The sequence below is a fragment of the Balaenoptera acutorostrata genome, chromosome 15 (genome assembly GCF_949987535.1).
Source record: "Balaenoptera acutorostrata chromosome 15, mBalAcu1.1, whole genome shotgun sequence".
In the NCBI taxonomy this organism is placed as follows: Eukaryota; Metazoa; Chordata; class Mammalia; order Artiodactyla; family Balaenopteridae; genus Balaenoptera; species Balaenoptera acutorostrata.
The window spans coordinates 45,701,845-45,714,281 of record NC_080078.1 but is presented as its reverse complement, the minus strand read 5'-3'; the positions used below and the strand labels follow the sequence as shown (position 1 = coordinate 45,714,281).

General features: G+C 47.8%; 1 protein-coding gene across 1 annotated transcript in view; it reads right to left on the bottom strand.

Moving 5' to 3' along the window:
* The window catches only part of PYGB (glycogen phosphorylase B), a 54,633-nt gene extending 52,019 nt beyond the window's left edge, over positions 1 to 2,614 (bottom strand). The window contains exon 1 of the mRNA XM_007191855.2: positions 2,247 to 2,614. Within this exon, the coding sequence (XP_007191917.2) occupies positions 2,247 to 2,489 (243 nt within the window). The 5' untranslated portion in view covers positions 2,490 to 2,614. The remainder of the gene's footprint in view (positions 1 to 2,246) is intronic.
* Positions 2,615 to 12,437: the final 9,823 nt, after the last annotated feature.

Genomic DNA, 12,437 nt, shown 5'->3' with positions numbered 1-12,437 from the left:
AGTCCTGACCTTGCCATCACTTCAGAGACTCCTGGAGCCGTCTTTAGAACTAAGCCTGCCTCCTGCCAAGAGCAGACTTCTTAATTTTAGCCAGATTCTTTGACTTGCTGATTTGCCAGGCAGCTTACTTGAAAACTCTTCCTCTGAGCACTGAGCTTCAACTGTTTCTACTATTACCAAAAATAGAGTGCTTGAGAGTTATGAAACAATAGGTGCAGCACAGCACTATACTATTTTGTGTAATAAAAACAAATGTTTCTACCTGCACAGAAAAAGAGATGTGGAACACAAGATGTTTGTAGCATTTACAGTGCTACCACTAGGTGGTGAGATTACAGTTAATTTTTTCCTTTTGGCTTATCTGTGTTTTCTAATTTTTTCTCCAATAATCACAAGGACTTGCATAACTGTTTTAAAGTAAATTAAAATATTAAATAAAAGCACTTTAACTTATTGTTTAGATCGTCAGGCTGCCTAAGTCTGCAGTGCAGTGGTACACATCCTTGAAGCCGTTCTTAGGCTGGGGATGTGGCTCTGCAGGATTATTACTGGGAGACCTTCCATGTCCTCTCAGCTCTGATCCTCCTGGGGCTTGTTTCTTGTCCGTTACAAGCAAACATGTAACTTTTGCAGAAAAAGGAGATGATGAGCTTATTTTCAACATGAATTAGCCAGACTGAAGCACTCAAATTCCAAGTTTCCACTTTCAAATGACCTTCCTATCCAGGACAAGCAAACAACCTTCCATTTACAGGCTGTGTGGCTTTAAAGAAGAGAAAGGTTTACACCTATAGCCACATAGCAATCAGTGAGGATCAGCAAACCTGTTTTGTTAGAGGGATTTAATCCTGTTCATGAAAGGTTATTTCCGTAATCCCTGAGCCCATCACTAGCCTTTTCAGGATCTAAATATAGATGAACACTCTAATGGGACCCCACGGTGTTTCGGTGTGTTCTGGTCCAGCTGCAGGGAAATACCCTTGAATGTGCTGTCAGAGATGTACCTTGTCACCTGCTACATGAATAACAATGATATTGCAAATCAGAGCTCTGCCATCAGCAGGGAATTCTGGGGGAGCCACTGCCTGTTGGCCAGTTTCCCTGGCAAAGTCATCCCAAGCCCTTGTTGAAATAACCTGTTTCTGCCATTTGGTGCCACTTCTTTCTTCACTGTCTTGCATACTAAATATGAAGATCCTAGTTGGTATGCTAACAAATCTGTCCTTCTTACCACCTCTCTTTTAGAAAAAAAGAGTGCCCCAGAATAAGTTTGGAAAAGCAACCAATCTCAGACTTAGCAATTATTAAACATTTAACGCCCTACAAAAATACTGTAAATTACTATCAACAAAGCAACTGCCCAGTGCTCAGGTGTACACTGCAAGTCAAATCCTTGCAAATTGGCTTCAGGCCTGCAAGTGTGTCCTTTCCTCACCAGTTTTCACTCTACATTAGTATAGTAGAAAGGATAAAACTCTCCATGGTCAAGAGGAAAAAAACAAAAACAAAAAACCAAACAAACAAAACTGGTAGCAGGGGCCTGGCCAAGCCCATACCCATCAAACTGAAAACTACCAGTTTGGAGAATCATATTTACTGACTTGGAAAGCTGCTAAAAAAGCTACAAATGTTGATGAATGAAACAGAAGAGCCACAAAATTGTATATACAACATGCTTTTTAAAAGTGTGCATATATATTCAAGAACAGGAAAAGGTGTAGAAGGACATGCACCTATAGCTTAACACAGTTAATAACGGAGGTGATAACCAAATTTTCTCTCGTGTATTTTGTACTTTTCAACCATAAACCTACATGCGTGTAAAATGTAAAAAGAATAAACAATTCCTTAACGTCGGCCAACCTTAAGCTAAGTGAAGCTCTTCAAGGTAGGTGTGAGCGCCTGGAAGGCAGAGCCCATCACTGCGGGCTCCTTCTCCTCAGCAGGCTTCCCAGTGACGCCCCCCATCTCTGCCCGCCCGGACAGCAGGCCCCAACCGCAGGGCTCCAGGCCACCCAGTACGGGAGGTTAGGGTTAGGCGACGCCGTGTGCGGGGATGCCTCACCCGGTGGTCTCTCCTCAACTAGGGGGAGGGGGGGTCGCTCCCCATCTCAGAGGGCTCTCTTCACCTTGGGAGGGGTCTCTCCTCACCGGGGGTCCCTCCCCACCCGGAGGGCGGTCTCTCCCCATCTCGGGGGAAGGTCCCTCCTCACCGGGGGTCTCTCCCCACCCCGGTGCCGCCTCACCTTGGGGTCGCGCTCGTAGTAGTGCTGCTGCGTGCGGATCCAGCGGCCCACCAGGTGGTCTCGCACCGTGTGCGCCAGCGCCAGGTAGTAGTCGCGGCGCGTGGCCACGTTGCGGTCCTTGACGAGCGTGAAGTGCAGGTGCCGGTTGAAGCTCTTCCGCACCTCGGCCACGTCGCCCAGCCCCGCCAGCCCGCGCACGCTGATCTGCTTCCGCCTCTCGCCGTCCGTCAGCGGCTTCGCCATCGCGCCGGCAGTCCGAGGAGGACGAGGACGAGGAGGGCAAGATGAGCCGCGGGGACACGCCCGCACGGAGGATGCTGCAGCTTCGCCGGCTGCCAGGCCGCGCCTGCGCACTGCGCTGCGGCGGCGAGGAAGGGAGGTGCTGAGGGTGCGCCTGCGCGCTGCGCCGGACCAAATGAGGGGCGGGGCCTGAGGAAAGGCGGGGTCGCGGGGTGGGAGGGGCCTCCTGGAGGGGCCGTGCACCTACCCCTGGGTGAAGGAGTATTGCGGAGTTTCTCAACTTGCAGAGCTGAGGATGAGGTCCTGGGCTTGTGGCCCATTCTGCCAGCAACCCTCTTCATGTCCACTCCCTGAGACAGTGTCTCCTCCTGCTCCTCCCCCTCCCTAAAGCTGCTCACCTGGTTCCTACCTGCAGGTCCTCTTCTGGGGCCCTCTTGCTCACTCTCACCAGCAACCCTCCGGTCTACACCCACTAGCACCACCGCTGCTGTTCCCCAGGGCCGTCTTCGGGTCCCTGGCTTCAGGGTTGCTCCCACTGCTCCTCCCTGATCCTATCTTGGCCTCTGGGGTCTCTGCATCAAGGAGAGTCCTTACAGGTTGGTTTAACATTGAAAAACTGGCAGTATTCACTGAAGCTAAACACCTACTTCTGACCCAGCAATTCTAGTCCAAAGAAAATACCCAACAGAAATGAATGCTTAAACCAACCAAAAGGCATGTACAGAAATGCTCATAATATTCAAATATTCAAAACAGTCCCAAACTGGAAACCACGCAAATGCCCATCATTGCTGGACTGATAAATAAACTGTGGCATATTCCCACAGTTGCATAGTCCCCAGCCGTGAGAATGATCGACCACATCCAATACGCAGACGAACAATGCTGAGTGAGAGTAGGCAGCGCTAAAGAGCACAGCCTGAAGGATTCCACTCACGTGAGTTTCTAAGACTGGCCAGTCTCTGGGCCTGCAGACCTAGGATGGTGCTGAGCCTTAGAGGTGGACATAGCTGGGAGGGGAGGGGCAGGGAGGGGAAGTGGGTGAATCCGTGGCATCTGGAAAAGCTCTGATTACATGTGGTGTGCAAGCTCATCACTGCACACGTGGCAGCTACCCCACGTGGGGAGCGTCTGTGGGTGTGGTCCTGGGGCAGGGCCCAGTGGTGGGGTGGGTCATAGGTGCGGCCCAGGGCCTTCCACCATCTTTCTCCACAGCTCATCCTGTTTCCTTGCCCTCCCTCCACACGCAACGGGGCTCCAGATCCTTCTTTAGGCCAAAGCCTTCCTGCTTGCTCCCAGATCCAGTGCCAATAACATCAGGCCTGGTGGGCCTGCCTTCTCTCCCAAGCTCCCAAGGGCTCTCTCTCAGGAGCCGGTCCTCCAAGAGGAAGTCTGGGTCCTCCAGCCATTTCATTCCCTATGTATCTAGTCCGTCCTTAGCTGCTCTTTTGGGTCCTCTTGCTGGGATTCCTGTGGTAGTTTCCTCATGGGCTCCCCTGCCTCCCAGACACTCCCCAGAACCATCCTACCCAGGCTGCAGACTGGACAGCCCCTCAGCAGAGGGCTGAGCCCAGCACAGCTCCTGCAAACCACAACCCCAGCCAGGTAAGCTTGCTAAACCACTCTCAGGCCCTCCCTAGCAGGTCCTCAGGCTGGGCCTGGGGGGCTAGAGGGGACAGGTGAAGGCAGGCACCCAACTGCAGCGGGCAGGCATTCTCATGTGTCCCATCCCAAAGGGACCAGGCAGAAGGGGAAGTGGTCAGAGCCAGGGTCAGTGAGAGAGCTGGGGGTGGGGAGAGAGAAGGAGCTCCCGAACTGTGGAGGCTGTGGGGCTGTGAGGGGCTGCAAAGGACACACAACCAACATCCACAGGCCTCCCTGGTCTGGATCTTGCCCTCTGCAGCCCTCACCCCTGGGGAGTCCCTCACTGGAGGGGTGGATTTGCAGCCTGGTTTCAAGCTGCATCTCAGGGGGCTGCCTCTGCCCACCCTCAGCCCAGGCTGGCCCACCACCTGTTTTTATATGGCCCTCAAGTTAGGAACGCTGTCTACATTTTTATTTTTTATTTTTTTAAATAAATTTATTTATTTTATTTATTTATTTTTGGCTGCGTTGGGTCTTTGTTGCTGCGTGCGGACTTTCTCTAGTTGTGGTGAGCAGGGACTACTCTTCGTTGTGGTGCGTGGGCTTCTCATTGTGGTGGCTTCTCTTGTTGCAGAGCAAGGGCTCTAGGCATGCGGGCTCAGTATTTGTGGCATGTGGGCTCAGTAGTTGTGGCTCATGGGCTCTAGAGCACAGGCTCAGTAGTTGTGGCGCACGGGCTTAGTTGCTCCGTGGCATGTGGGATCTTCCCGGACCAGGGCTCGAACCCGTGTCCCCTGCATTGGCAGGTGGATTCTTAACCACTGTGCCACCAGGGAAGCCCTACATTTTTAAATGATTGAAACAAGTGAAAAGAAGAATAATTCATGATGTACGAAAATTACATGAAATCCAAATTTCAGTGTCTACAAATACAGCTACACTCATTCCTTTCTATTTTCTCTAGGGCTGCTTTCACACATCCATGGCAGAGCTGAGCATCGTGACAGAGACTGTATGGCCTGAATCCGCCCCTTACAGAGGTTGCTGCCCCTGACCTGGAGTGTACGCTCCTGGGGGAGGGCCCCATGTCCCCAGCACTGCCTCACACTCGCAGTACTCCAAATAGAGCGAATCCCCACGGTTCTAGGTGCCGCATGCCAGACAAGGGTGGACTGAGGTGTGGGAGGTGGCTGGCCTGGGCAGAATTCTTGAAGCCTCTTTATTTTATTTTATTTATTTATTTTTTTAAAGGATTTTCTTATTTATTTATTTATTTATTTTTGGCTGTGTTGGGTCTTCGGTTCTCGTGCGAGGGCTTTCTCCAGTTGCGGCAAGCGGGGGCCACTCTTCATCGTGGTGCGGGGACCGCTCTTCATCGCGGTGCGCGGGCCCCTCTCTATCGCGGCCCCTCCCATCGCGGGGCACAGGCTCCAGACGCGCAGGCTCAGCAATTGTGGCTCACGGGCCCAGCTGCTCCGTGGCATGTGGGATCCTCCCAGACCAGGGCTCGAACCCGTGTCCCCTGCATTAGCAGGCAGACTCTCAACCACTGCGCCACCAGGGAAGCCCTTGAAGCCTCTTTAAAATTCACTAGATCACATTGGGAAAACACACATTAAAACCCCAGCGGGCAGCAGGACTTACCTGATACATACAATGGTCAACATGAAAGTGACTGACAGGGACTTCCCTGGTGGTCCAGTGGTAAAGAATCCGCTTTCCAATGCAGGGGACGCAGGTTCGATCCCTGGTCAGGGAAGTAAGATCCCACATGCCACGTGGCAACTAAGCCTGCGCGCCACAACTGCTGAGCTCGCACGCCTCAATAAGAGAGCCTGCATGCTGCAAACTACAGAGCCCACACGCTCTGGAACCCATGCGCCACACTAGAGAGGAGCCCGCGCACCGCAAGGAAGAGCCCGCATGCCACAAGGAAAGATCCCGTGTGCCTCAACAGAGATCCCGCGTGCCACAACTAAGACCCAACACAGCCAAAAATAAACTAACTAACTAAATAAATAAATAAATGCTCTTAAAAAAAAAAAAAGCAGCCTTTAAAAAAAAGAAAGAAAAAAAGAAAGTGACCAACAGCACAGAGTGGTGGTGAGGCGGTGGAGTGCTGCTCAAGGGAGTGTAACCATTACAGCCATGTTGGAAACAGTGTGGCAGTTTCTTATAATAAAATAGTCAATAGTTAAACATACACTTACTACGTGGCCCAGCCATTCTACTTTTAGGTATTCATCCAAGATAAATAAACACCTATGCCCACAAAACAACTTGTGCAAGGATGTTCACAGGAGCCTTATCACTAATGCCCCGAACTGGAAACAGCCCAGGTGACTATCAACAGGAAAGTGAAGAAACAAAGTAGGATATTGAAATAGTGGAATACTAACTCAACCATAAAAAGGAATGACACCGGTGAATCTCACAAATATTATGCCGAGTGGAAGGCCAGACACAAAAGAGCACATATTGTACAATTTTATTGACATGAAGTTCCAGAATTGGCAAAAGTAATGTGTTGTGATGGAATTCAGACCAGTCCCCCAGGGGCCAAGGGTAGGGGGATTGTCTGGGGAGTTTCTGGGGTGACAGAATAGGGATATGGGCTACATGAGTGTATCTGTCACAGTGGTTTGAACTCTATTCTTAAGATCTGTGCATTTTACTATATGAAAATACCTCTATAAAGATATTCTTTAAAAAAAAAAAAACTCACTAGGTCAGAAGTAAAAGCTAGAAAGAGCTTAAGTACCAAAAACAGCCTCCATCAAACAGGAAGCCTTTGCAAATCCAAGCCTCTAGGAAGCAACACTGAGTTCCTCCTGAGGTTCATTTTGTTCAGAGACATTCCAGCTGAAGCTTTGAGCTGAGTATGAAGGGTCCATCCAAGAGAGAAGTGAAGGAAGTCTTCTTGCCGAAAGCCTATTTGCTTTGCTAACCCTTTAGCCTTGCTGTTTGGTTTGGGTGGAGTCCTACCAGGAACTCCCACTGGGAAAACGAGAGGATATTTGGCTCCACAGGAAATTTGGGGGGCAGAGAGGGAAGGTCAGTGTCCCTGTTCTCCGGATTTTCAATTCTCCTGCTTTCTTTTAGGCAACATTTTGTGACTCAGTAGGCAGTCGAGGACCCCTCCCCATGAGCCCAGCCCCTGCAGTACCCAGGGCTTCACCAGGAAGGAGCAGACCTGACCCTCCGCCTGCCCCAGGGAGAGAATCTTCTCTCAGCCTACAGGCCTGAGGGGAGACCATGAGGAGACTGAAAAAATCTAAGGGTTGCCTTTTCAATTTGTTGACGGTGCCTTTGCTGTGCAGAAGCTCTTTAGTGTTTAGTGTTTATTTTTGCTTTTATGGCCTTTGCTTTTGGAGTCAGATTAAAAAAAAAAAATTATTGCCAAGACTGATGTCAAGGAGTTTCTACCTATGTTTTCTTCTAGGAGTTTTACAGTTTCAGGTCTCACATTCAAGTCTTTAACCCATTTTGAATTAATTTATGTGTATGGTGTAAGATTGTGGTCCAGTTTCTTTCTTTTGTATGTGGTTGTCCAGTTTTTCCAGCACCATTTATTGAAGGGACTGTCCTTTCCCCCATTGTATATTCTTGACTGCTTAGTTGTAAATTAATTGACCATATATGCATGGGTTTATTTTTGGGCTTGCTATTCTGGTCCATTGATCTATGTGTCTGTTTTGATTATTATAGCTCTGCAATATAGTTTGAAAGCAGGGTGCATGATGCCTCCATCTTTGTTCTTCTTTCTCAAGATTGCTTTGGTTTTTCAGGGTCTTTTGTGACTCCACACAAATTTTAGGACTGTTCTATTTCTGTGAAAAATACCATCAGAATTTTGATAGGGATTGCATTGAATCTGTAGATTGCTTTGGGTAGTATGGACATTTTAACAATATTAATTCTTCTGATCCATAAGCATGAAATATCTTTCCATTTATTTCTGTCTTCTTCAATTTCTTTCATCAATGTTGTATAGTTTCCAGTGTACAAGTCTTTCAAAAGCTTCTGCACAGCAAAGGAAACCATCAACAAAATGAAAAGGCAACCTACTGAATGGGAGAAAATATTTGCAAATCACATATCTGATAAGGGGTTAATATTAAAAATACATAAAGAACTCATACAATTCAATAGCAAAGCAAAAACAAAAACAGAAACAAAACAAACAACCTGATTAAAAAATGAGCAGAGAATCTGAATAGACAATTTCCCAAAGAAGACATACAGATGGCCAAGTGCATAAAAAGACAAGTGTTGGCAAGGACGTGAAGAAAAGGGAATCTTGTGCACTGTTGGTGGGAATGTGCAGCCACTATGGAAAACAGTATGGAGATTCCTCAAAAAACTAAAAAGAAGGACTTCCCTGGTGGTCCAGTGGCTAAGCCTCCATGTTCCCAGTGCAGGGGGCCCGGGTTCGATCCCTGATCAGGGAACTAGATCCCACATGCCACAACTAAGAGTTTGCATGCCGCAACCCCCAGCCATATGTGCTGAGCACCTCGAGCCCTGGAAGTTATGTTTGGAGCCATCCCACTGCCTGTGTTCTGTGCCACAAACATGCAGCTCTGGTGCTCTCCTGACCTTCAGAGAGGCCTCTGGAGAGGATGCCTTACAGGGGGATATCTGCTTCTGAGCCACATCGATCTGAGGCAGACACTGAGGTTTACAGGACTGCACTTAAGCTCTTAGACAGAAACCTCTATCCGCCAATCAATAACACAGAAAAGCAAGACATCAGGGACTGTCAAAATGATAGAGGCAGTCAGGCCTGGAGCTAGTTTTTATTTCTCTTGACTCTATAACTATTTTTCTAAATATTCCATGCTTGGACTTCCCTGGTAGTGCAGTGGTTAAGAATCCACCTGCCAGTGCAGGGGACATGGGTTTGATCCCTGGTCCAGGAAGATCCCACATGCCGTGGAGCAACTAAGCCCATGCGCCACAACTACTGAGCCTGCGTGCCACAACTACTGAAGCCCGAGTGCCTAGAGCCCGTGCTCCACAATAAGAGAAGCCACCACAATGAGAAGCCGTGCACCGCAATGAAGAGTAGCCCCCACTCACTGCAACTAGAGAAAGCCCGCGCAGCAATGAAGACCCAATGCAGACAAAAATAAATAAATTTATATATATATTAAAAAGTATCCCATGTTCATTATGATCATGATGATTGATTCTTCAGCAGAGAAACCTGATTTTGATAAATAGCTACATGCAAGGTCTGATGTGATGAAAAATTTCGTCTGGAGACACTCTTAACTTGGGAGGCACACCAGCTTGGGGTTTGGAAGCCTCCAGACCTGGGTCCTAGTGGGACCCTTCAGCTCCTCAGCCACTGACCTTCAGTTCAGACAGTCCCAGCCTCTGGGCTGCGTGACAGAGATGACAGGTACCTGCCCATGGCTGCTGTGATGATGAAATCACTGGCTGCATGCCTGACACCCAGTAAGCTCTCCATCAACACAAGCCATTGTCATTACTATAGCTCAAAATAGAGAGATGCTACATGTGGTATGCTTATCCCGCCACGAACTCAACATAATTTTCAAGGCGAATCCAAGGGCCTTGAGTGTGAAGAGGCCTTGGAGGTGCCCGATTCTGACCTCTCACCCCCAGCAGGGACCCCTTCTCGGGCACCCTTGAATGCTGACGTGCGTGAACGAAGAGCCGTCTTCTTTCAGGACATCTTTCCTCATCAGCAGCTTCCCTGTGAGTCTGAGCTCTGGTCTCTGGAGCCACACAGGCGGGGCCAGGCTCTGATAATCCTTACAGTATTTTTTGGGGGGGAGGGCAGGCGGATTGCAGGATCCTAGTTCCCTGACCAGGGATCGGACCCGCGCCCTAGGCAGTGAAAGCGAGGAGTCCTAACCACTGGACCACCAGGGAATTTCCAACCCTTACAGTATTGAGGACAGCTGTCGGAACCCCACCCACCTAAAGCCTCTTTCCAGGCCTGTGATGTCATGATTTATAGTACGAAATATATGTTTGGCCTTCATCCCTGCTCCTGGCTCACAGCTCCCCGAACCCTTGGGATTTCCTAAGCATAAGAGCAATGGGAGCATCTTTTGTTGCATTTGGTCTTTTGTCCTCAGTCCTATTAGCCCTTTCAATCATACTTGAATTTGCATTAATGAGATGATTTTTGGAAAGCCTCTAGGTAACCACAGGGTGAGGGCTGGTTGCCAGGGGAACCAACCAAGTGATTAGAGGGCTCAGAGATTCCGCCTTTCCTAGGCCCAACCTCTGGGGTGGGGACAGGGGCTGGAGATCAATGACTTCATCAATCAAACCTATGTTAATGAGGCCTCCATAAAAACCCCCAGAGTACAGTGTTCGGAAAGCTCCCAAGGTGGTGAGGTGTCGGGAGGGTGGTGCGCCCGGGGAGTGTGGGAGCTCTGCACCCTCCCCGATGCCTTCCCCTCGTGTCTCTTCCGCCTGCCTGTTGGTTTGTATCCTTTGTGATAAACTGGCAATAAGAACTAAACTGTTTTCCTAAATTCTGTGAGCCTCTCTAGCAAACTGCAGAATCTCAGGAGTGGGTCATAGGAACCTCTGATTTACAGCTGGTTGATCAGAAGCCCAGCTGACTAGCTGGACTTGAGAAGGGCCTCAGAAGGGCGGGCAGTCTTGCAGGACTGAGCCCTTAACCTGTGAGGTCTGACGCCGCCTCCAGGTAGATGGTGTCAGAACGGAGTTGAATGCTGCGCATCCAGCTGGTGTCTGAGAATTGCCTGGTGGGAAAAGCCCCACATGTCTGGTCTCAGGGTGAAGCACTGAGAGCCTAGTGAGGGGTGAGTGGAGGAGAAGAAGGAGAAAACAGAGTCTCCTCCACAAGAATGAACACTCCTCACATTTCATGGTCTCCAAACAAGTCATTTAAAAACAACTTTACCACAAATTGCACACCCAAGTGTGGCTTTTCACAGTTCTTACCTCGGGAGACTCTGTATCTATATTACTGACCTGTGATGATTCTGCACCCTTCTGAAAGTTCCCTTTGGGAATTGCCTCATGATCTTATTGCCATCCTTGATTTTATCCAAAAATGGTATTATCCCAGTTCGAATATCATATTTGCCTTCCAATGATTCTATTGTTCTAAAAATCACATCCACCCCGAAACAATGATTTGCTGTGCCTGAGAGTATTCAAAAGCATGTGTGGGGGGTTCTTAAAGTAATGTAAAAACTAAAACTGTATTTTTAAAAAGCTGTTTTGTTAACTTTTAAAACTGTCTCATTGGGGAAGCCTTTCTAACTATGACACAAACCCCAGAATGCATCAAATAAGATAAATTATATCAAACTGTAGTAAATTAGATACAGTTAGGAAATTCTCTGGTGGTCCAATGGTTAGGACTTGGCGCTTTCACTGCCGGGGCCTGGGTTGAAGCCCTGGTTGGGAACTAAGATCCCACAAGCCTCACAGCACAGCCAAAAAAAAAAAAACCAAACAAACAATTAGATATACTTAAATACATTAAAATAGTAAAATTGTGTATTGAAAAAATATTGTAAAGTCAAAAAGTAATAATAAAATGGGGGAAAATGTGCAACACATTCTACCACAATAGCCAATTTCCTTAATATATAAAAATCTCTTAAAATCAGTAAGAAAATGACCATAATCTTACCGAATAATTGGCAATGGACATGAACAGATGTTTCATAGAAAAGGAAATACTCAGACACACACACAAGATGAATTAGATCAGTGCCTAGTAAAACTATCAGTTCTCATTTTTTACCTGACAGAATGGCAGAGCAAACAGCTTGGCCATGGCTGTGTTGATGAGGGCTTGGGAAGCAGGCACCAGAGCTGCCAGTGGAGTTGTAGGGAAATCTGGCAAAGCAGCCACAATTTAAAATGTTCTTGCCCTGCAGAGCAAAGCAAACCATCAACAAAACAAAGAGACAGCCTACTGAAGGGGAGGAAATATTTACAAATCATATATCTGAAAAGGGGCTAATATCCAAATTACATAACAAACATATAACTCAATAGCAAAAAACAAAACAATCTGTTTAAAAATGGGCAGAGGATCTGAATAGACATTTTCCCAAAGAAGACATACAGATGGCCAACAGGTACATGAAAAGATGCACAGCATCACTAATCATTAGGGAAATGCAAATCAAAACCACAAGATATCATCTCATGCTTGTCAGAATGGCTATTATCAAAAAGACAAGAGAGAAGTGTTGGCAAGGATGTGGAGAAAAAGGAACCTTTGTGCACTGTTGGTGGGAATATAAATTGCAGCAGCCACTGTGGAAAACAATATGGAGGTTCCTTAAAAAATAGAAAGTAGAACTACCATATGATCTAGCAATCCTACTTCTGGAA